This window comes from Sander vitreus, chromosome 2 (assembly GCF_031162955.1).
Source record: "Sander vitreus isolate 19-12246 chromosome 2, sanVit1, whole genome shotgun sequence".
NCBI lineage: Eukaryota > Metazoa > Chordata > Actinopteri > Perciformes > Percidae > Sander > Sander vitreus.
In genome coordinates, this window is record NC_135856.1 from 8267141 (window position 1) to 8286774 (window position 19634).

The following is a 19634-nucleotide window of genomic DNA, read 5'->3' on the forward strand; positions in this document are numbered from 1 at the left end:
CATGGATGTATTCTATTAACAAGTACTGCTGGCATAGTAGTTTCTTATGTGTTGAAATCACATAAATAAGCCACACTGTTATACTGGGTCACATGTTGCTCCGTTAACATGAACATACTGTAGTAGTTTATTTTGAATTCCACAGAAACTGTCCAGCAGTCGTTCAAAGTCACCAGCACATATTAATCCATATCGGAAAATAATCTCCCAATAAATGCACTATTTATTCCTGTTTGATAAAAACTACAATGCCTAACTGTTTCAGGAAATCACAAGCCTTTTTATAACGAAGCTTTATATTTGTGGCCTATTTTAAAAGATTACTTTTTTTTTTTGTAGGAACCGGTGCTTGGTACTGAAGAGAAATACTGTAGCGCTATGTTCAGCAAAGAGCTAAATGCCAGATTTAATTTGGAGCAGTAGGAGTCTTGTGCTGTTAATTTCAGTCTGAATAGAAGGTCATTTGTGTTAAGTTAGTTTCATTCACTGCAATACTCTCAGCCACAGACATTTTTTGTTTTCCAATATACCAGATGTTTTTACATCTTTGCTGCACTTCTTTAAAACTGCATACACTTCCTTCGGTTTTCAGTTATATTCAAATTGATTTTTATGTTTTTTTTTTTGTGGAAGCATGTTCTGTCATTTCATTTATGTAAATGTCTGTGTGTTCATTGAAAACCAAAATACAGTCAGACAATAGAGCATTTTTCCTACAGGCCATGTTGCACACAGAGACGAAATATAGTTATGATAAAAACATTTTAAAGCTGACGTTTGATGTATTTAGGAGACAATCCCGCTGAGACTTCCTCTCATGCATACCTGGGAAATAAGAAATCTATGATTGTAAAAGGTTGTTGTTATAAAGTATTTTCCTCACTCATTGGGTTTTTTTTTTTAACATGGGTTGGGTCAGGGAAGTTTGCACAGACAATATTAGCAACCTTATGACTTCTGGGGGAGTAAACAAGTTTGACGGGAGGGTTAGCCTGCACTGGGAAAACTGTCTTCTATGCAGTCAGACTTTCCTCTACATATACTGTAAGTACTTTACTCAAAGTTCATTGTTAATAATGTAATCTTGTGTTGTCTTCCCGTCGTTTAAATTAAAAAAAAGTTTTTTTTGTCGATTTTCTACCTCCAATTGTCACTTTTTCTGACATTTTTGTCACTTTTTTCATTGTTCTTTTGTCTTCTTTTTTTCAAATGCTATAAAATAGAATAAAACACCCAAATTCAATGAAGAGTGTACTTACATGTGAAGAGCGTTGTAGAGGGTTAACCTGATCACGTGTGCTAATATTCACAGGATCTAAGTGGGTATCTGTTAAATAGTTGTCCTTGTTGCGTTGTGAACTTGATTGCACTAGCCATACAGATACATGCATGTTTAATAATGCACACAAGATAAACAAGATTTACATATGTGGATTACATATTTTCCTGTACACAAAAAAAACTAATTTAAAATACGGATAACCGAATTAATATGATTTATTCCTCATGTTTAGATTTTTTTTTTTTTTTAGTTCAAATGACATGTAAGATAATTCCTTTATGTTTTGAATAGTGGCTGAGAAGATACATTTGCGATCATCATTTATAAACAAAGCATCATACACATTTAAATCTTGATTTTACTTGCATATCATGACTTTGTCTCTGTTATGCACATGTTGCAGCCTGTAGTATTTACAGACATCTTTGATATGAATTGTTTTCAGGAACTATGGCAAATACACAAGTGTCAGTCGGTGAGTGTATACTGTCTGTACAACACAACGCTTGGGTTGCTTCTCATAATAACCTAGTTCTAATTTCCTGTAACTTTATTGAGATTGTCCTTATTTTTATCACTCTATCCTCACTTTTCTTTGGCCTTCTCCATCCTCATTTGGTCCAGTGACAGTCGCCCCGTTGGGAGACAGTCCAGTTCAGGTTGTCTGTCCCGAGTGTCATCAGACAGTACTCTCCAAGGTGGACTACTCCTCTGGTTTGCTCACTTACCTTTTCTGTGGAGGACTCTTCTTCTGTGGGTAAGGAGTGAAGCGCCATTTGCACTATTATAATATTCATGGGGGCAAAAAGTCTACAGCCATGCTGGCGGCCCAGTGAGGCTATAAAACCACAAAATGTTTGTGTGGCTGAAAAAAAAGAGACAAAACTTGCAGTTCTTAGAGTGTTACCATGAGGTGGCACATGCAGGTTATACAGGATGTGCTAGAGGTACATAAGAAAGTCCCTTGTGAAATGCATGAAAACATCCTGTATTTAACAAAAAAATGACGAGATACTGATAAATGATAAAATACTTTGTTTAAAAAAACTCTGCAAAGGCCCATATGAGTACTATTTGCAATGCCTTTTTTATGTTTTTTATTTTTTTTATTTATTGCTGCTGCACTGATTGCCACCAACGTTATTCCGTTGTTCATACAATGACAATAAAGTATCTTGAATCTTGAAAACCATATATTGTATGGATAGATGATCCTGACATCAGCTGCTGTCCTCTCCAGCTTTGTTTTAGGTTGCTGTCTCATTCCGTTCTGTGTGGACCGGCTGAAAGATGCAAAGCACACCTGTCCTACCTGCAAGACTGCACTTGGCGTGTATAAACGCCTATAACCGATATTAGTGCTACACCATATAGTCGATTCATTGGCAACTATTTTGATCACCAAATATTTGTTTTAGTAAACTTTTTCTAAGCAAAAAAACTCATACATTTGCTGACTACATGCTTCTTAAATGTGAATTTGATGCTTTTCTTAGCCATACACGATAGTACACTGAATTTGAAGATGTCACCCTGCGTTGTGGGAAATTACACAGGGCTTTATTTGGACTATTTCCTGACATTTTATAGACAAAATGAATCGATCAATCGAGGAAATAATGGGCAGATTATGTGATACTGAAAATAATTGTTTGTTACAGCCTCAACTGACGTGGTGTCCTTCTTAGGGTTAAACTTCCAACACATCCATCCGTACATCAGACTGCAGTTTCCTCCTGAATGAACCACTGTTGCATTCAGAAAATGTAATTATACTGAATCTTCCAGTAATAAAGCTTGCCACTAACACTGTTGTATGCCTTGTTATTTGCTGCCTTTAGAGTGTTAGACTGGAGAAACACACGGTGTTCACTTACTTGTAGCTAAGACGTACTTTTATTGGCTGTTCATGATAATTTAGTAACTAAATTTGTTGTTGGTGTTAGTTTTACTGCACAGATAAAATGATGCCTGTGACCCTAAAAGTGGTGCGTTTCACAGTTTTTCTCAATTGCTAAAACACAATTTCTGAAACCTTGCTCCGTTTTCTGAAAACATTAAACACAAAACCTCATCTTCATGCACTATTTACAAAACCTCGGACTCCTCTCGCAAAATGAAACTTTCGCCTCAAAACTGTTTTACCTGCGTTCAAAATCAAGAGAAGTACATTTTTTATCTAAAAACTAATTCCATATTTTTCTGTTATTGTCTTTAGATGAACGAAAACATGTTCTATCATAGTAGCTTTTTACAGTACTGTACCCTGCATCTCACAAACGTGTCCTTTGTCTCTGTGATCCTGTAATTCTTGTTCTTTGTTGATATGAACCTGCAACCAGTCAAAATCTATTGAGCAGTCAGTACTGTTACAGTAACAAATGGAAAGCACAATGTTCAGGGCCATACGATTTGATCATTGTACAGTATACAGCCTACAATGCACTGTACTACAGTACACAATACTAAAAATGACAAAAATCAAAGGAGTAAACATGTGATCAATGTGCTTCTTCTTGTCTTTGGGCTGGGTCAGGCCAGAGCACTTCGTCGATATCACAAGCAATATTGTCCCTCCTGAGGCAACGGGGTGTGCCGTATCCAGCCCTGACACCTCGCATACGCACTCGTCCTCGTCCTCTCACATTGTTTCTTCTATCCATTCTCAGATTTTCTCCTTCCCACCTTCAACAACCTGTTTACTCTCTGAACTGGCTTATATTGGTTGTGTCACATCATTTGAAACAAGTGAAATCAATTTTGAGTGGTTGTGTTCAATCAATGACATGTGTTCTCTAGTTGTATTTGATTGTTGCCACTTGTGTTTACCAGTATGGATGACATGTGCATTAGAGTGCAGAATGTGTTTTGAGAATGTGAATGTGTTTAGAGTTTTGCCGAAAAGTCTAAGTGAGATCTGCAAATTGTGTTTTACCACGTGAAATGGTTTAAGGTATTAACAGACTGCACAATTAGCTAAATGAGTTCAGGCAACTGAGAACTTTGTTCAGCCAATGGGTTTTAGTGTTTTAGCAATTGAGAAAAACTTTAATGATTGTGCAATGATATAAAATATGCATTTATTGATAATCTCATAAAGCTCCAGGCACGATGTTCATTTTCAAGGTAAGCCTGAAGAAAGTGCTATCTAAAAGTTACACAGGATTACACAGCAACACAAACTGTCACCTTCATTTTCTGTTAAACCTTCATTTTAATAATTAAAACAACTGAACCACAAGGGGAGAAAAAAAAACACAAAATAAAGTAAAAATATGAGCCTAAAAGTAAAGTGTGAAAAGGTTTCAGAGCATACTTGCTGCTGAAGGATCCACTAATCAATAATACATTATTTACATCTAATATATTGTTATTACACATTTCATATTTTCTTTATAGTAAGCAATGCAGCACGAGACCACACCATGTCCTTCTGTTAGCAGATATATATGCCTATATGTATCAACTACAATAATCAGCCATGTGTTTCTTCATACAAGAGAAGCGATGAGGAACGCGAGAACAAGGAAGGAGAAGCCGCCATCTGCTCGGATGCGGGCACCATTGTTACCTGAAACACATACACACACAAACTCACTTTAGCGATAACACTGTAATAATATATCCAATTTCTGATATATTAATCAAATGTTTGACTAAGATCACAAATTACTGTCATTGTCGTTTCATGATGATATAAAAAGGTGTTCTTCTGAAGCTTCTGCATAAAAGAAATTTCCCATTTTATCAAGAAAACTTTTAAAAGCGCCTCCCCTGAATCAGCCATGGTTGCATAAAGAGAGCAATTAACGCCTGTTAAACATAGAAAAATTTGTTGTGTGGTACAGATCCTTGCAAAAATCCCACCATGATCATTGAAATATATTTTTCAGTGAAAATAATGATGCAAAAATGATCATTCTCTCCAACATCGTTAATGATATCCAGTGGTGGAAGAAGTATTCAGGTCCTTTACTTAAGTATAAGTACTAATATCACACCGTAAAAATCCTTACTATGTTACAAGTAAAAGTACTGCATTCAAATTGTTACTTAAGTAAAAGTATGTAAGTATTGTCAGGGAAATGAACTGAAACTATTAAAAGTAAAAGTAGTCAATACAGAAACATCCTCACATTTTAGGATCTAGAAACAATCAAAACAGTTCTTTCAATCAACTACAGTAAGTGATTAATCGGCTGTGATTTCAGCTGTACTTGTAGGCCGGTATATTGTTGGGGAATTTAATTTATAATAAAACCATTGTATTTAATAAACGTGTGTTTTGTGCGCAAAAATCTTAATTTGTATAGTAACTAGTAACTAAAGCTGTCAGAATAATGTAGTGGAGTAGAAAGTACAACATTATGGCATGAAAAGAAAAGACTAAAGTAAAGTACAAGTACCTTAAAATTTGTACTTAAGTACAGTACTTGAGTAAATGTTGCCTACTTAGTTACATTCCACCATTGATCATATCGCAATTGATATATCTGTCAGAATAATCGCAATTAGATATTTAAAGCTAACTGGTCCCAGGCAATGAGTCAGCATTTCTTTCAGCTGATGATCCATGTAGAAGACATGAAAATAAATCAAACTACTTTTTCAATGCTCACCTGTGGTGGTGCTGCTACTAGTGGTTTTAGTAGTGGAGCTGATGGTTGGGGAGCCAGTGGTCGGAGAGTTGGTGATGGTTGGGGAGCCGGTGGTGGTTGTCTGAGAGTTAGTGGCGGTTGGGGAGCCGGTGGTGGTTGTCTGAGAGTTGGTGATGGTTGGGGAACCGGTGGTTGAAGAGTTGGTGGTGGCTGTAGAGTCAACTCTGCCTCCCACAAGCCCCACTCCCAGTGTGTTGAGCTCTGTTTGGGACTGCCTGGTGATCCAGTTCTGTACCAGCGTTTGGTTTTCATAGGACTTTAAATCGGCTACGTTGGAGCCAAGCAGACCTTGGACGTCACTAACAGTCAGGTTCTAGGTACAACAGAGCAGAGAAATTATTTGTTTGTTTTTGGAATCCAGCGGAACATAAAAACAAATAAATACCAGCTATATTGGACACAGCCACAACTAAGAGTCCAGGTAACAGCATTTGTCCAAGTGCAGTCAACCTTCTACGATAACTTTGAAAGGTGAGTAATAAACACATGAATAAATGCAAAGAACTCACAACACTGCTAAAATGGAAAAAAGTACAATTATGGATGCCAAACACACACACACATACACACACACACACACACACACACACACACACACACACACACACACACACACACACACACACACACACAAAAACACTCAAAGTAACTGACCAGTACAATGTTGGGATCCAGACTGGTGAAGGTAGCCATGTCCATGTTGATGTTGGAGGGCACCAAACTTCGGACGTAGTCTAGAGATGCACCCCCTGCAGGCCAGGAAAGAAATAAACAGTGTCAACTGTGTTCAAATGTAGTTTTTCTGCATGCAGTATAGATGTGTGTGTGGGTCTGTTTGCCTACCAATGAAAGGTTGTGTGAGCTGGTAGGAGGAAACGGGGACAGTTGAGCGGGTCATTGTGGCAAATGCTTGTGTGGCGATGGTGAACAGTACTTCCTTTTTCTCCGTGGTGCAGTTGGACACTGTCAGGGCGTCGGCCTCTCTGCAACGAGACACAAACACAGAGTAAAAAATGAGTAGGCATTCATCATAATTTGATATTTGCTGGATTGATATAAAGGCAGGATTTAGCATTAACAAAGTTGCGATTACCGTAACCTCCACTATCAAACCAAAACTTTTTATCAATGCTCAAAATCAAACTGGGAATTCATGGTAAACACTGTCATGTCACACACACACACACACACACACACACACACACACACACACACCCAGGGCTCTCAAGTGTCACGCATTGAGCATGACAGTCACTCATTTTGGTCTTTTGTCACGCACTCCCGCCACACATTCTATTTCTCACGCAGAAAAAATATTTATAATATATTTAATATGCCGCAGCGCCCAACATTTCTCTGGAGCGCCGCTCTCACTATGGAACTGGCACAGCAGGGATCAAGCGCGTCTCCCCTGGAGTTCTTAGTTGAACCTGCCACTTATCAGCCAATCAAAAAAAGGAAAGGGGCTACACAATAGCCAATCAGAAAATAGCACTACTGTATCTGGGTAAGATTTAACGCAACAACCAATGAAAAAAAAAAGCATAGAGCAGCGTACAGACACTTCCCTAAACGTTCGCTCATTCAGAGACCCAAACGGGGCTCTGTGTCTGTCAGACGGTCAGAGATCTACCGCATCAGCAGAGCGATCACGTAACGCACAGCAGACTATGGTGCAGGTAGATTATTTTCTGAAATATAGTGACTATTATAACTTTATTTTTCTCAAAATATCACGACTCCTCAAAATCTCAGAGAACACAGATATATTTTGAATGTGCACAACGTTTTGAACATGAGCAGAAATCTTGCTCAAACTTAACAATATTACAGTCCAGGGGTTTATTAATACATTAAAATGAATTAATGTATCATTGAGGTGAATAATTGTCATATGCACATTTAAGGAGGTTACTTCCTCAACAAAAGATGCAAAAGAGAAGGGAAGAGTAAATTATGCTAGGCTACATGTGTGCTGACTCAGATATAATTAGAAAAGTTGATCTACAGGAGAATACATAGTTGAAAGCAATACAGAATGCCTGACAACCTTGTTGCAATATATTCCATTATGTTTTTATATTTGGATTGTAATCTATGTTTCCCTTTACATAAATATATTTCCAGCATAAATTGATTCAGAAAAAGGTAGAAATAGGTGCATACAAATTCACCAGAATGCAGGAAATGAAGTGTTTAATGCAGTGTTAATGGGAGGGGGGGGAGAATGTCACTATTGCCTGTCTTCAAAACTTGAGAGCCCTGCACACACACACACACACACACACACACACACACACACACACACACACACACACACACACACACACACACCCACACCCACCCACACCCACACCCACACACACACACCCCTGATTTCTTACTTAAGGCTTTGTTGGGAAATGTTCTTCAAAACTTCGACGTCCAGGGAGCAAAGGTTGGCTCCTCCGATGGCGTTGAGCTCAGCACTGCCCAGTGTGTTCCCTTTGTTACTCAGATACTTGGAGATGATGGCCTGAGCCTGGACGATGAGAAGAAACATTCATTCATGAAAACACACAAGCACATTGGCGTACACACACACACACACACACACACACACACACACAACACACTTGTTTACTTGGTTTGCTCACCAGGCTCGGGTCCCACTGCCCGTTGGACGGGTCCATCAAAGCAGAGAGTGTGTCGATCTGAGTGATAGTCCACAGGTTGATGTCACTAATGGTGGCCACACGGGACGCTGGGCCTAAGACCTGAACCTGATCTTCTGGGATAGTGGAGTTGGCAGCGTAAGCCTAAAAATATGTGAGAATCATTATCATGCAGCAGAGAATCAGTCAGTTATTTGTTTAAAGTTCTCTGTGGAGTTTATCTGTAAATAGACCCAATGACTTGCTGAGTTTAATGTATATTCTTTTTGGGGGGAACTACTCCTTTAATAAAATTGACTTAACCATCAACACTTCTCCGGGAACCATCACCTTATCGTGGTGGAGAGGTTTGTGTGTCCCTATGAACCTGAGGGCTGTGTTGTCTGGAGCTTTGTGCTCCTGGTAGGGTCTCCCAAGGCAAAGTGGTCTCAGGTGAGGGGCCAGACAAAGAATGGTTCAAAAATCCTATGAAAAATCGAGGAAGGGATGAAGTGACCCTGCCCGGAGGAAGCCCGGGGCCCCCGTCTGGAGCCAGGCCCAGATGGAGGGCTCGTCAGTGAGCGTCTGGTGGCCGGGTTTGCCACGGAGCCCGGTCGGGCACAGCCCGAAAAAGCTACGTGGCGGACATCCCTCCATCCCATGGGCCCACCACCTGTGGGAGGAACCGCTGGGGTCGGGTGCGCTGCCACATGGGTGGCAGTGAAGGTCAGGGGCCTCGACGGACCAGACCCGGGCAGCAGAGGCTGGCTCTGGGGACGTGGAATGTCACCTCTCTGTGGGGGAAGGAGCCGGAACTTGTGCGGGAGGTGGAGCGCTACCGGTTAGATCTGGTGGGGCTTACCTCTACGCACAGTCTTGGTTCTGGAACCATACTCCTGGATAGGGGTTGGACTCTTTTCTTCTCCGGAGTTGCCCAGGGTGTGAGGCGCCGGGCGGGTGTGGGGATACTCACAAGCCCCCGGCTGAGCGCCGCTACGTTGGAGTTTAACCCGGTGGACGAGAGGGTCGCCTCCCTACGCCTGCGGGTTGTGGGGGGAAAACTCTGACTGTTGTTTGTGCATATGCACCAAACAAGAGTTCAGAGTATTCGGCCTTCTTGGAGACCTTGAGTGGAGTCCTGCATGGGGCTCCAGTCGGGGACTCCATAGTTCTGCTGGGGGGACTTCAACGCGCACGTGGGTAATGATGGAGACACATGGAGAGGCGTGATTGGGAGGAACGGCCTCCCTGATCTAAACCAGAGTGGTTGTTTGTTGTTGGACTTCTGTGCTAGTCATGGATTGTCTATAATCGAACACCATGTTCGAACATAGGGATGCTCATAAGTGTACTTGGTACCAGAGCACCCTAGGCCAAAGGTCAATGATCGATTTTATAATCGTTTCATCTGATCTGAGGCCATATGTTTTGGACACTCGGGTGAAGAGAGGGGCGGAGCTGTCAACCGATCACCATCTGGTGGTGAGTTGGGTCAGGGGGTGGGGGAAGACTCTGGACAGACCTGGTAAGCCCAAACGGGTAGTGCGGGTAAATTGGGAACGTCTGGAGGAGGCCCCTGTCCGACAGACTTTCAACTCACACCTCCGGCGGAGCTTTTCGTGCATCCCTGTGGAGGCTGGGGGGCATTGAACCTGAGTGGACAATGTTCAAAGTTTCCATTGCTGAAGCTGCGGTGAGGAGCTGTGGTCTTAGGGTCTTAGGTGCCTCAAGGGGCGGTAACCCACGAACACCGTGGTGGACACCGGTGGTCAGGGAAGCCGTCCGATTGAAGAAGGAGTCTTTCCGGGATATGTTATCCCAGACGACTCCGGAGGCAGTTGCAAGGTACCGAAGGGGCCCGAAGGGCTGCAGCCTCTGCCGTGAAAGAGGCAAAGCAGCGTGTGTGGGAGAAGTTCGGAGAAGACATGGAGAAGGACTTTCGGTCGGCACCAAGGTACTTCTGGAAAACCGTTCGCCACCTCAGGAGGGGGGAGCGGGGAACCATCCAAGCTGTGTACAGTAAGGATGGGGACGCTGTTGACCTCAACTGAGGAGGTAATAGGGCGGTGGAAGGAGCACTTTGAGGAACTCCTAAATCCGACTAATACGCCCTCTATGGTAGAGGCAGAGCTGGAGGATGAGGGGGGATTGGCATCAATTTCCCTGGTGGAGGTTGCTGAGGTAGTTAAACAACTCCACAGTGGCAAAGCCCCAGGAATTGATGAGATCCGTCCAGAAATGCTTAAAGCTCTGGGTGTGGAGGGGTTGTCTTGGTTGACACGCCTCTTCAACATTGCGTGGAAGTCTGGGGACGGTGCCTAAGGAGTGGCAGACCGGGGTGGTGGTTCCCCTTTTTAAAAAGGGGGACCAGAGGGTGTGTGCCAATTACAGGGGTATCACACTTCTCAGCCTCCCGGTAAAGTCTACTCCAAGGTGCTGGAAAGGAGGGTTCGGTCGATAGTCGAATCTCAGGTTGAAGAGGAACAATGCGGATTCCGTCCTGGTCGTGGAACAACGGACCAGATCTTTACTCTGCAAGGATCCTGGAGGGAGCCTGGGAGTATGCCCAACCAGTCTACATGTGTTTTGTGGATCTGGAGAAGGCGTATGACCGGGTGCCCCGGGAGATACTGTGGGAGGTGCTGCGGGAGTACAGGGTGAGGGGGTCCCTTCTCAGGGCCATCCAATCTCTGTACGACCAAAGCGAGAGCTGTGTCGGGTTCTCGGCAGTAAGTCGGACTCGTTTCAGGTGAGAGTTGGCCTCCGCCAGGGCTGCGCTTTGTCACCAATCCTGTTTGTAGTATTTATGGACAGGATATCGAGGCGTAGTCGGGGTGGAGAGGGGTTGCAGTTCGGTGGGCTGGGGGATCTCATCGCTGCTTTTTGCAGATGATGTGGTCCTGATGGCATCATCGGCCTGTGACCTTCAGCACTCACTGGATCGGTTCGCAGCCGAGTGTGAAGCGGCTGGGATGAGGATCAGCACCTCTAAATCGGAGGCCATGGTTCTCAGCAGGAAACCGATGGAGTGCCTTCTCCAGGTAGGGAATGAGTCCTTACCCCCAAGTGAAGGAGTTCAAGTACCTTGGGGTCTTGTTCGCGAGTGAGGGGACAATGGAGCGGGAGATTGGTCGGAGAATCGGCACAGCAGGTGCGGTATTACATTCAATTTATCGCACCGTTATGACGTAAAAGAGAGCTGAGCCAGAAGGCAAAGCTCTCAATCTACCGGTCAGTTTTTGTTCCTACCCTCACCTATGGTCATGAAGGCTGGGTCATGACCGAAAGAACAAGATCCAGGGTACAAGCGGCCGAAATGGGTTTCCTCAGGAGGGTAGCTGGCGTCTCCCTTAGAGATAGGGTGAGAAGCTCAGTTATCCGTGAGGAGCTCGGAGTAGAGCCGCTGCTCCTTTGCGTCGAAAGGAGCCAGTTGAGGTGGTTCGGGCATCTGGTAAGGATGCCCCCTGGGCGCCTCCCTAGGGAGGTGTTCCAGGCACGTCCAGCTGGGAGGAGGCCTCGGGGGAGACCCAGGACTAGGTGGAGGGATTATATCTCTAACCTGGCCTGGGAACGCCTCGGGATCCCCCAGTCGGAGCTGGTTAATGTGGCCCGGGAAAGGGAAGTTTGGGGTCCCCTGCTGGAGCTGCTACCCCCGCGACCCGACCCCGGATAAGCGGATGAAGATGGATGGATGGATGGATGGATAACCATCAACAACAAGCCTCAACTTGTTTTGCTCTGTTTAAAAAGCCATTTACAAACCAATCACAACTTCCCATCACCTACCTCTCGCAACTTGCTGAGAACAATCTGGAGGTATTCCACCTGGTCCACCTTCATAGTGATGGCTGCCAAGTTGTCCTTAACGGTCGAGGCGCTGAGGCAGCAGTTGAACTGAGTGATGTCGTCATAGTTGAAGGGGAACGTCTCATCGCTGATGGTCACCTGGGTGATCGTTCCAACAGTGCACCCATTTACTAAAAACATGGGAGGAAAAAAAGTTGTTAAAATAATCAATTCATGAAGACAAAAATAGCAGCTCATGGAAGGAGACTCACCGATAGATCGCTTTGACTTGACTTGGTTTCTATTGGACTTTCTTATTTCTTTCATCATTCTCCTCTTCTTCTGTTTGTCCACTCTGTTGCTCGCGATAACTTTGAGGAAGTACTCCAAGAACCTCTGCTTTGTTTTCTGCTCGCGGAACACAAAAACAAACATCACTGACCTCATTCCAACACCAAACAGGTGACGTAATGCTGCTAAATGCATTTATTCATGTTTGTTACTCACTTTGTCAAAGTTACTGTAGAAGGTTGAGGTCAAATACAGCGGTAACATCCCGAGGTCCTTCAGAGTCTGGTAGTCCCATGTTGATGGAGCTCTGGTTATTGAAAAATAAAGACGGTCAAAAGAGTGAATCAAACTGAAATTCACATTTATTTATTTTAGTTTGAATTGTTTTCTGTTTTGATCGATTTTGGATAGAAACAAAGGAAATAGGGTGATATTTGAAGAAATCTGCTGATACTACAAGGAAATACAATAAAGAGGTTTTATGATGATAAGAAAACTGATAACAGACGTATTGCTGCTGTTGACGTACCCGTACTGTGTTTTCCCGCTCTGCAGTAGAGCTTCAACAGCAGCCGCCTGAGCACCGGTGAGGTCCGGGCAGTTCTTGAGTTTTTCCAAGATGGACGGGTCAGACTTCTCGATGTAGGTACCATCCAGAGTGCAGCACATGTTTCCCAACACTGATATATTATCCGCAGTCAATGTCGTGTTTGTTATACCCTTAGAGAATGAAACGAGTAAGAACAGAAATTAAGTACTGCACATCTGGATTTGGTTACCTGTAGATTGACATTTAGACTTTTGCTTTTACACTGTGATGTACACTCTGACATTAATTTTTAAGAATTTATAATGCTCAGGGTACAATTTAAATCAGGAGTTTAGTCAAGCATATTGATAGAATAATAATGTCTTCAAAAGTGGCTTTCTGAAGCACATCTTGAATTCTGATTCTTAACTAGTCCTAGACTGATTTAAGAGTAATGGTAGTCCCCGTACGTTGAATTAAAGATCCGATTGGAGCACAAAAAGAAAAAGAAAAAGTTGAGATGGTAAAAGTCATTGGAAAAATGTCCTTGCCATTTTATCAAAAATGATTAGTTGCTCTTTGGTGGCGCTCTTGTTGCTGCTCTTTAGTCTTCATTCTCATTCTTCAAATAATTCATGTGTTTCCACGGACAGACAGCAACAATCCAAAGTAAATCAGCCTCCCAGGAGATTTAATTTAAACCTTTATTTAGTCCCAAGCTTCCTTCCTTCAGAAAATTGGTTCAGTTTATTCAACACTAGGCGATTTCTGATAAAGCCAGCTTAAATTGAGCTCAATGGGCTCTTTTAGTACAGAACTTGGGAACATTTGAGATGTATGTGTTCTTCTGTTGTTTGGGGACTCACCAGGCAGCTCCTGGCATTAGCAAACAGAGCGGTCAGTTTGTATCTGAGGGCGGAGGAGAAGACGGAGAAGTCTGCTTCTGCCAGCTGTTGAAAATAGAACCTGCAGCTGGCCTGTGGCACCAGGGAGTACCTGTAGAGAGACAGAGAGACATTAAAACTGTTCTGACAGCCATGCTTTTATAACAAACCTGTTTTTAACTTTGAGTCTAAACTCACTCATAGTACAGCAGCACGTCAGGAGGATAGAGGTCGAAGCTGGTGGCATCAGAGTCATTTTTAATGTAGTTATACATGCAGGTCAACTGTTGGTGAGACAAGCAGAAACTCTGAATCGTTTAGTATATATCTCCTTTATTTTTACACTAAGCTGTGATTTGTAGGTGAAAGGATGCTGAGGTGAAAAACCAGTATATTTGGTTAAAAAGTGAAAAAAACATCATGTCTACACCACATACAGTATAGTGATATAAACGTGTTTTTAACACACTGTCCCACCCTCTCACCTGAGTCTCGACCATTGGGACCTTGTTCCTGCCTTTCCTCCGGCAGGCTTTAATCAGCTTCTTGATCTGCACCTTGTCAACATTCCTCACTCCGGTGCACGTGAACCCTTGCAGCACAGAGGATGACAAACTACACACACACACACACACACACACACACACACACACACACACACACACACACACACACACACACAGTATGTTAGTTCCATACTGACATTTTGTGTAAACTCTTGCTTTATTGAAAGCATCTGAAGCGCTCACTTGTTTGGACTTCCCAGCACTGCGGTCGCAGATTCCACAGCGATTATTTCAAAGAACAACTCAACCTAAAAAAAAATAAAAATACATAGTTTGTAACAATAGCAGGAGTGCTCAGTACAAACGTGTGTTTCAGTGTTGCGTCCCCCCCCCCCTACCTGCTGCCGTTTCCATGTCTTCTGGTTGAGTGTGGTGATAACGCTGCCGTTATTTGAGAAGCCCAGCAGCTGAGCACGAGGGATCTGAGTGGCCATTTCATCTGGAACGTTCTGTATGATCGTGTCACTGTTGCTGTTCACTGATATGATCTGGGTGAGGATGTGGGATGTAAGTTAAATGTTTTTTTGTTTTTTTTTATCTCAACCAGTTGTAATCTTTACCCACTGACATTGATTTGTAACCGATTCACGATGCATTCTTACACCCCTGCTTAATAAGGTACGTTAGCATGTGTCTTTGTCTTCGTTTATCTACAGCTAGCCTTTTCCTTATTTTACTGTATTGTTTTTTAGGCTACATGGGAAAGGTGAACACAATTTCAAAAAATTGTAATGCTCCTTACATATTAACTTAGTTCATTTGATATTTGAATATTTTATTTTTGCCCTAATGTAACAAAAGTGGGGGACTGAAGTGATCCAAGTGCCCTGATAGTGAGTCTTTTGGACTTAAATTAACCATAACTCTTTTTCATTTTACAGAGTCTGTGAGTCTTTAATCCATATTCTTTGTTTATGTTTGCAGTTGTATTACCACATATTGTCATTCTGTTTATCCATGTTGTATTTTTGCAATTGTTAGTTTAGTCTACTCAGTATCTATGACATATACTGCATGTCTGTCTGTTTTGGAAGAGGGATTCCTCCTCTGTTGCTTTCTTTCTCCCTGTTATTCTCAATTGACATTTGTTTTTATTTTTATTTTGTTTTTCCCTTATCTGAATCAACGGTCTAAGGATAGAGGATGTCATATGTTGTACAAATTGGAATATAATATGGGGCAAATTTGTGATCTTGGACTATATCAATAAAATTGACTTGACTTGAAAGGCATTTAATTACTTAATCATACAAATCCTGTCACAGAAGTGAAGCCGTCCTACCTTAGTAACAAAGATCTGCTGGACGATCTGTGGAGCGGACAGCATGTATCCCAGGAATGAAGGATTTTTGGATGAAGTAAGCAGCTGGGAGCCGCTGATGCTGCCGAAAGTTTCCGCAGGAACACCGACCACAAGAGAGCCCAGCATGAACAACGTCGACGAGCTGTTGATCTGGTGGGATGAAAAAAGGAAGAAAGACACAGATGAGACAGACTTATTCTGACTGGTGTTCCCACAGACACAACCTAACTCTAATCTGGAATCAATATAACATACAGTGACAGACAGAGACAGACAGCAGCTACCTTCATAAGCCCTGAAGACATCAGAGACAGGATGATGGCCCTGGCCTGGCCTTCATTCCAGCCTGTAACACTGCTGAGAGTGAAGAGGGCGGCATATAGATCCTCAGGCTTTATCATCTTGATCTGACTGGTGGACAGGCCGCTGCTTTGGCTGCCGAGGGCAGTAATGGCCGCAGCATTGATGTTGTCACCGAAGTTACCTGCCAAAGCTGCAGCAACCTACAGAGAAAAAAAATCAAAAACGTTGTCAGTGGCAATCTGTGAAAAATGTATGTCTCGGCAGAAAACTAAACTGCTAATGTACTGTATGTGTGTTTTTGTGTGTGTGTTTATCACCTGTGGGTTCAGGGCTGTACAGAGAGTGGTCAGGTTATGTAGAACTATTACACTTTCTTCTGATGTTAGCTGGCTGAATGCTGGACCAGGAGCGACACACCGCCACAACAGAGGAAGTCTGGATGGGGGGGGAGAGAGAGAGAGAGAGAGAAAATGTTTGGTTTACACACAGATAGTATAGTTTATCACATATGTATTTGATGTGTGAGGGGTTTGTGGCTGTGTAGGCTCACAGTAAGGGGTTGAAGTTGCTGTCCTGTTGATAAATGAGCTGGGTGTAGTAGTTGGTAAGGTTGAGAGGTAAACCGGAGTAGTTGAGGAGAGCGATGTTCAGAGGGTTCACTGTGAACACCTGGATAACCTGCAGAGGAGAAAGAGGGGGTATAAACACTAAAAACAAAAGCTGAGCTGTAGTTTAAGATTTAACAAATTAGGTTCAGTACCTGTGCAGATCCAAACGTCTGAAGATCCTCCAGAGTGAGGAAAGGCATGAAAGGGCCGATGTACTCAGCAAACCAGGCTGTGGAGTTCAGTTCCGGGTCGCTGGGGTCGTAACACCTTGGCACCGTCGCTACAAGGACAAATTACAAATAATTACTTGTTGGATTTTACTGAGGGAAGACAGGGAGATAAATAAAGAATAAAGAAAAATGAAGAAATAAAATGAGGCTAATTGAGACTCCTTTTCAGCGTGAAACATTTTGTTCTCCTTCTGAAACTAGCAACTTGGCATCAATAAAACATTACCACATTCATTTTGAGATACAGATCTTGGCGCTTTTTTGTAAAACAAGTCCCTAAGGGGGTCTTTTAAGTCGCCAAATCTAGCAAGAAAGATGAGTTGGCAACACTGTCGAAGACAAGCTCTGTTTTATTCTGGAGACTAACCTGAGGTGAGGTATGCTCTGATGGTGTTGAACACATCTTGCCTCGTAAAGTCTGCAACAGTGTAGTTGTATTCCCCAAGGACTGAAACGCTGAAACCAAAACACAAGGTTTTAAAACATCCGAATTGAAAAGATATTAAAAAAAAAATAAAAAAAACATTTGCAAAATGAGCATAAAGTCTTGTGAAAACCACACATACAGCTTTTGGAAGGCCAGGCAGGAGGAGTTGTGTGTGATATTGGGGCTGATCAGACTCTTTGTGAGGAAGCCCAAATAGCTGGGGAGGCGTCGGTCAAACCAGGCGTTGACCTCTGACCACCCGGAGCTGCTGAGTGCCATGGGCCAGACGCAAGGCAGGGTGGGCCGCCGCACCACCTCCGGGAGAGACTCCTGTAGCAAATGTATACAGTAATGTTATATCATCAATCTGTGTTTTCATTTCTTTGTGTTTGTGTGTGTGGTACATACGGTCTCTAGGAACATCGGTGTCTGGACGTAGTTGCTGTAGATCACACAGAGCTCTGCATCGTTGTCGACAACGTCAGGGCGACTGAGAAAATCTGCAAGAGCTGACGGAGGTATGGAGTTCACCAGCTAGAGGAGCAGCAGACAATAAATAAGTCCTCCTCACATCGTTCAACGCAACCACTGAAACTATCCTTCTTTTAATCCTCTGTATTATTGTTCGGACACATACCTGATGCACCCTGTCGTAGGGCATGAGGGACAGGAAGGTGGTGACGTTGGGAAACTGGAATCCCATGAATGAGCTCTCCAGATAACTGTAGAAACTGCGGTTGTAGTTGTCACCGTAGCACTGCAGAGGTATCGGTTCTAGAATGAGGGAGAGTGAAAGAGTTTGGCTGTCAAACTATTTGAAAGAACGTGTTGAAAATAAAATAATACAAAGCACTATTGTATCTCAGAGGGCTAAAACTGTTAATGTTAAGATGAGTTACACCCTTCTCTGACATAACAGAGGAGATTGTAATCAAATAAGTAATAAAACTATGGACATAACCAGTCACCACTAGTATGTATAGAGAAATAATCGTTACAATGATTAACAGGTACATTATTCTCACATTATTCAGTCTACAAAGTAATAAACTCCTTAATAGTTCATGAGTGAAATGATTAGCTGTACTGCGACCTAAAACGATTGCACTACTTGGAACTTCAAATCTTAGAAGAGCTGCAATTTAAATTACATTTTACAATTGTAAATTGTAGTAAGTGATTACAGTAGGCCTATTGCGTGTTACTTTCAGTGTGCTTTCTTCACCTGTGAGAATCTGAACGATGTTGTTGTAGATTTCTTTCTGTGTAACATCACTGAGAAAGGAGATTGTTGAATTCAGGTCTTCAACTCTGAAATAAAAGAAATAAAATAAAAAATAATGCAATGAATAACTTTTATTTAAGCTGTTAGGCTACAATCATTGACATTGTATGGAATCCCATAGAGATGAGGTCTTAAAATGTTTTTCTAAACCAAGAAGGAGCCGATTTAAAAATAAACTTGATTCCAGTCATATAAATAATCAGTTCGGTCCTCGTTGCTCTAGACTTACCCCTGCTGCTCGATACTGCAGTTTCTTCCCGCCAGTATTCGGAAGAACGGCGCGACATTATCCGGTGACAGGTCGACCAGCAGGGGGGGCAGTCGTTTTTGGAGCCACAGCGACACAACTGAATCACCCACCGCGGGATCTGAGAGGTTTGCCCGATCAAACACAACTTGTAACATGGCTGACCTCACCACAATGGGCAACATGTCTTCATGACCCTGCAGGAAAAAAGAAACGATAAAATATGTCAACCCCAGAGAGAAAGTTTTAAGAGTAAAAATCTGTTTTTTGAATTTATTTTCACTGTAAGAAGTGTAATTTTGCTGAAGGTGTGGAGCTTCTCCCATGTCAAGTCAACATTCAAACGTATGAGTTGTGATATCTTCTACCTAAGATAGGTAGATATTAACAATAGTAACATTAGCATATTTCACTTCATTTATGCACGCTCACCAGGATAGCAGGTGAGAAGTCATCAAAGAAGTCAGCGAGGAATTGGCTGGGTATATATTGCATCACCATGGCAACCTGGTCAGGAGAGGTGAGCTGGTTGGGTGTGGCGGACACGTCAGCCAGCTGTCTGATGGTCAGCTGCGGTAAGGCTTCCATCTGTTACACACACA

At 42.7% G+C, this 19634-nt stretch overlaps 2 protein-coding genes across 5 annotated transcripts in view; one reads left to right on the forward strand and one right to left on the reverse strand.

Annotated features, from left to right (window-relative positions):
* Positions 1 to 567: 567 nt before the first annotated feature.
* LOC144534061 (lipopolysaccharide-induced tumor necrosis factor-alpha factor homolog) lies at positions 568 to 3089 on the forward strand. Its single transcript, XM_078275732.1, has 4 exons — positions 568 to 1044; positions 1728 to 1757; positions 1907 to 2039; positions 2523 to 3089. Exons 2-4 carry the CDS (start codon positions 1733 to 1735, stop codon positions 2629 to 2631), a joined length of 267 nt encoding a protein of 88 aa, XP_078131858.1. The 5' UTR covers positions 568 to 1044; positions 1728 to 1732; the 3' UTR covers positions 2632 to 3089.
* A 1248-nt stretch (positions 3090 to 4337) lies between these two features.
* The window catches only part of LOC144534036 (uncharacterized), a 39112-nt gene continuing 23815 nt past the window's right edge, over positions 4338 to 19634 (reverse strand). For all 4 annotated transcript variants that reach the window (XM_078275686.1, XM_078275666.1, XM_078275696.1 and 1 more), the window contains 27 exons: positions 19465 to 19620; positions 19015 to 19229; positions 18726 to 18811; positions 18138 to 18274; positions 17909 to 18034; positions 17640 to 17830; positions 17441 to 17529; positions 16996 to 17123; positions 16786 to 16913; positions 16553 to 16670; positions 16217 to 16435; positions 15912 to 16082; positions 14968 to 15117; positions 14813 to 14877; positions 14549 to 14678; positions 14262 to 14347; positions 14046 to 14175; positions 13180 to 13370; positions 12867 to 12957; positions 12632 to 12767; positions 12360 to 12550; positions 8577 to 8738; positions 8325 to 8461; positions 6784 to 6923; positions 6595 to 6689; positions 5902 to 6253; positions 4338 to 4853 (listed from right to left, as the gene is read on the reverse strand). In XM_078275686.1, the coding sequence (XP_078131812.1) occupies positions 4774 to 4853; positions 5902 to 6253; positions 6595 to 6689; positions 6784 to 6923; positions 8325 to 8461; positions 8577 to 8738; positions 12360 to 12550; positions 12632 to 12767; positions 12867 to 12957; positions 13180 to 13370; positions 14046 to 14175; positions 14262 to 14347; positions 14549 to 14678; positions 14813 to 14877; positions 14968 to 15117; positions 15912 to 16082; positions 16217 to 16435; positions 16553 to 16670; positions 16786 to 16913; positions 16996 to 17123; positions 17441 to 17529; positions 17640 to 17830; positions 17909 to 18034; positions 18138 to 18274; positions 18726 to 18811; positions 19015 to 19229; positions 19465 to 19620 (3900 nt within the window). In that variant the 3' untranslated portion in view covers positions 4338 to 4773. The remainder of the gene's footprint in view (positions 4854 to 5901; positions 6254 to 6594; positions 6690 to 6783; positions 6924 to 8324; positions 8462 to 8576; positions 8739 to 12359; positions 12551 to 12631; positions 12768 to 12866; positions 12958 to 13179; positions 13371 to 14045; positions 14176 to 14261; positions 14348 to 14548; positions 14679 to 14812; positions 14878 to 14967; positions 15118 to 15911; positions 16083 to 16216; positions 16436 to 16552; positions 16671 to 16785; positions 16914 to 16995; positions 17124 to 17440; positions 17530 to 17639; positions 17831 to 17908; positions 18035 to 18137; positions 18275 to 18725; positions 18812 to 19014; positions 19230 to 19464; positions 19621 to 19634) is intronic.

Excerpts from the sequence above, each read along its gene's own strand:
- LOC144534061 (XM_078275732.1), top strand. The coding sequence starts at position 1,733 with ATGGCAAATACACAAGTGTCAGTCG. Across the intron at positions 1,758-1,906 it reads AAATACACAAGTGTCAGTCG|TGACAGTCGCCCCGTTGGGA; the intron begins GTGAGTGTATAC and ends CATTTGGTCCAG. Across the intron at positions 2,040-2,522 it reads GGAGGACTCTTCTTCTGTGG|CTTTGTTTTAGGTTGCTGTC; the intron begins GTAAGGAGTGAA and ends TGTCCTCTCCAG.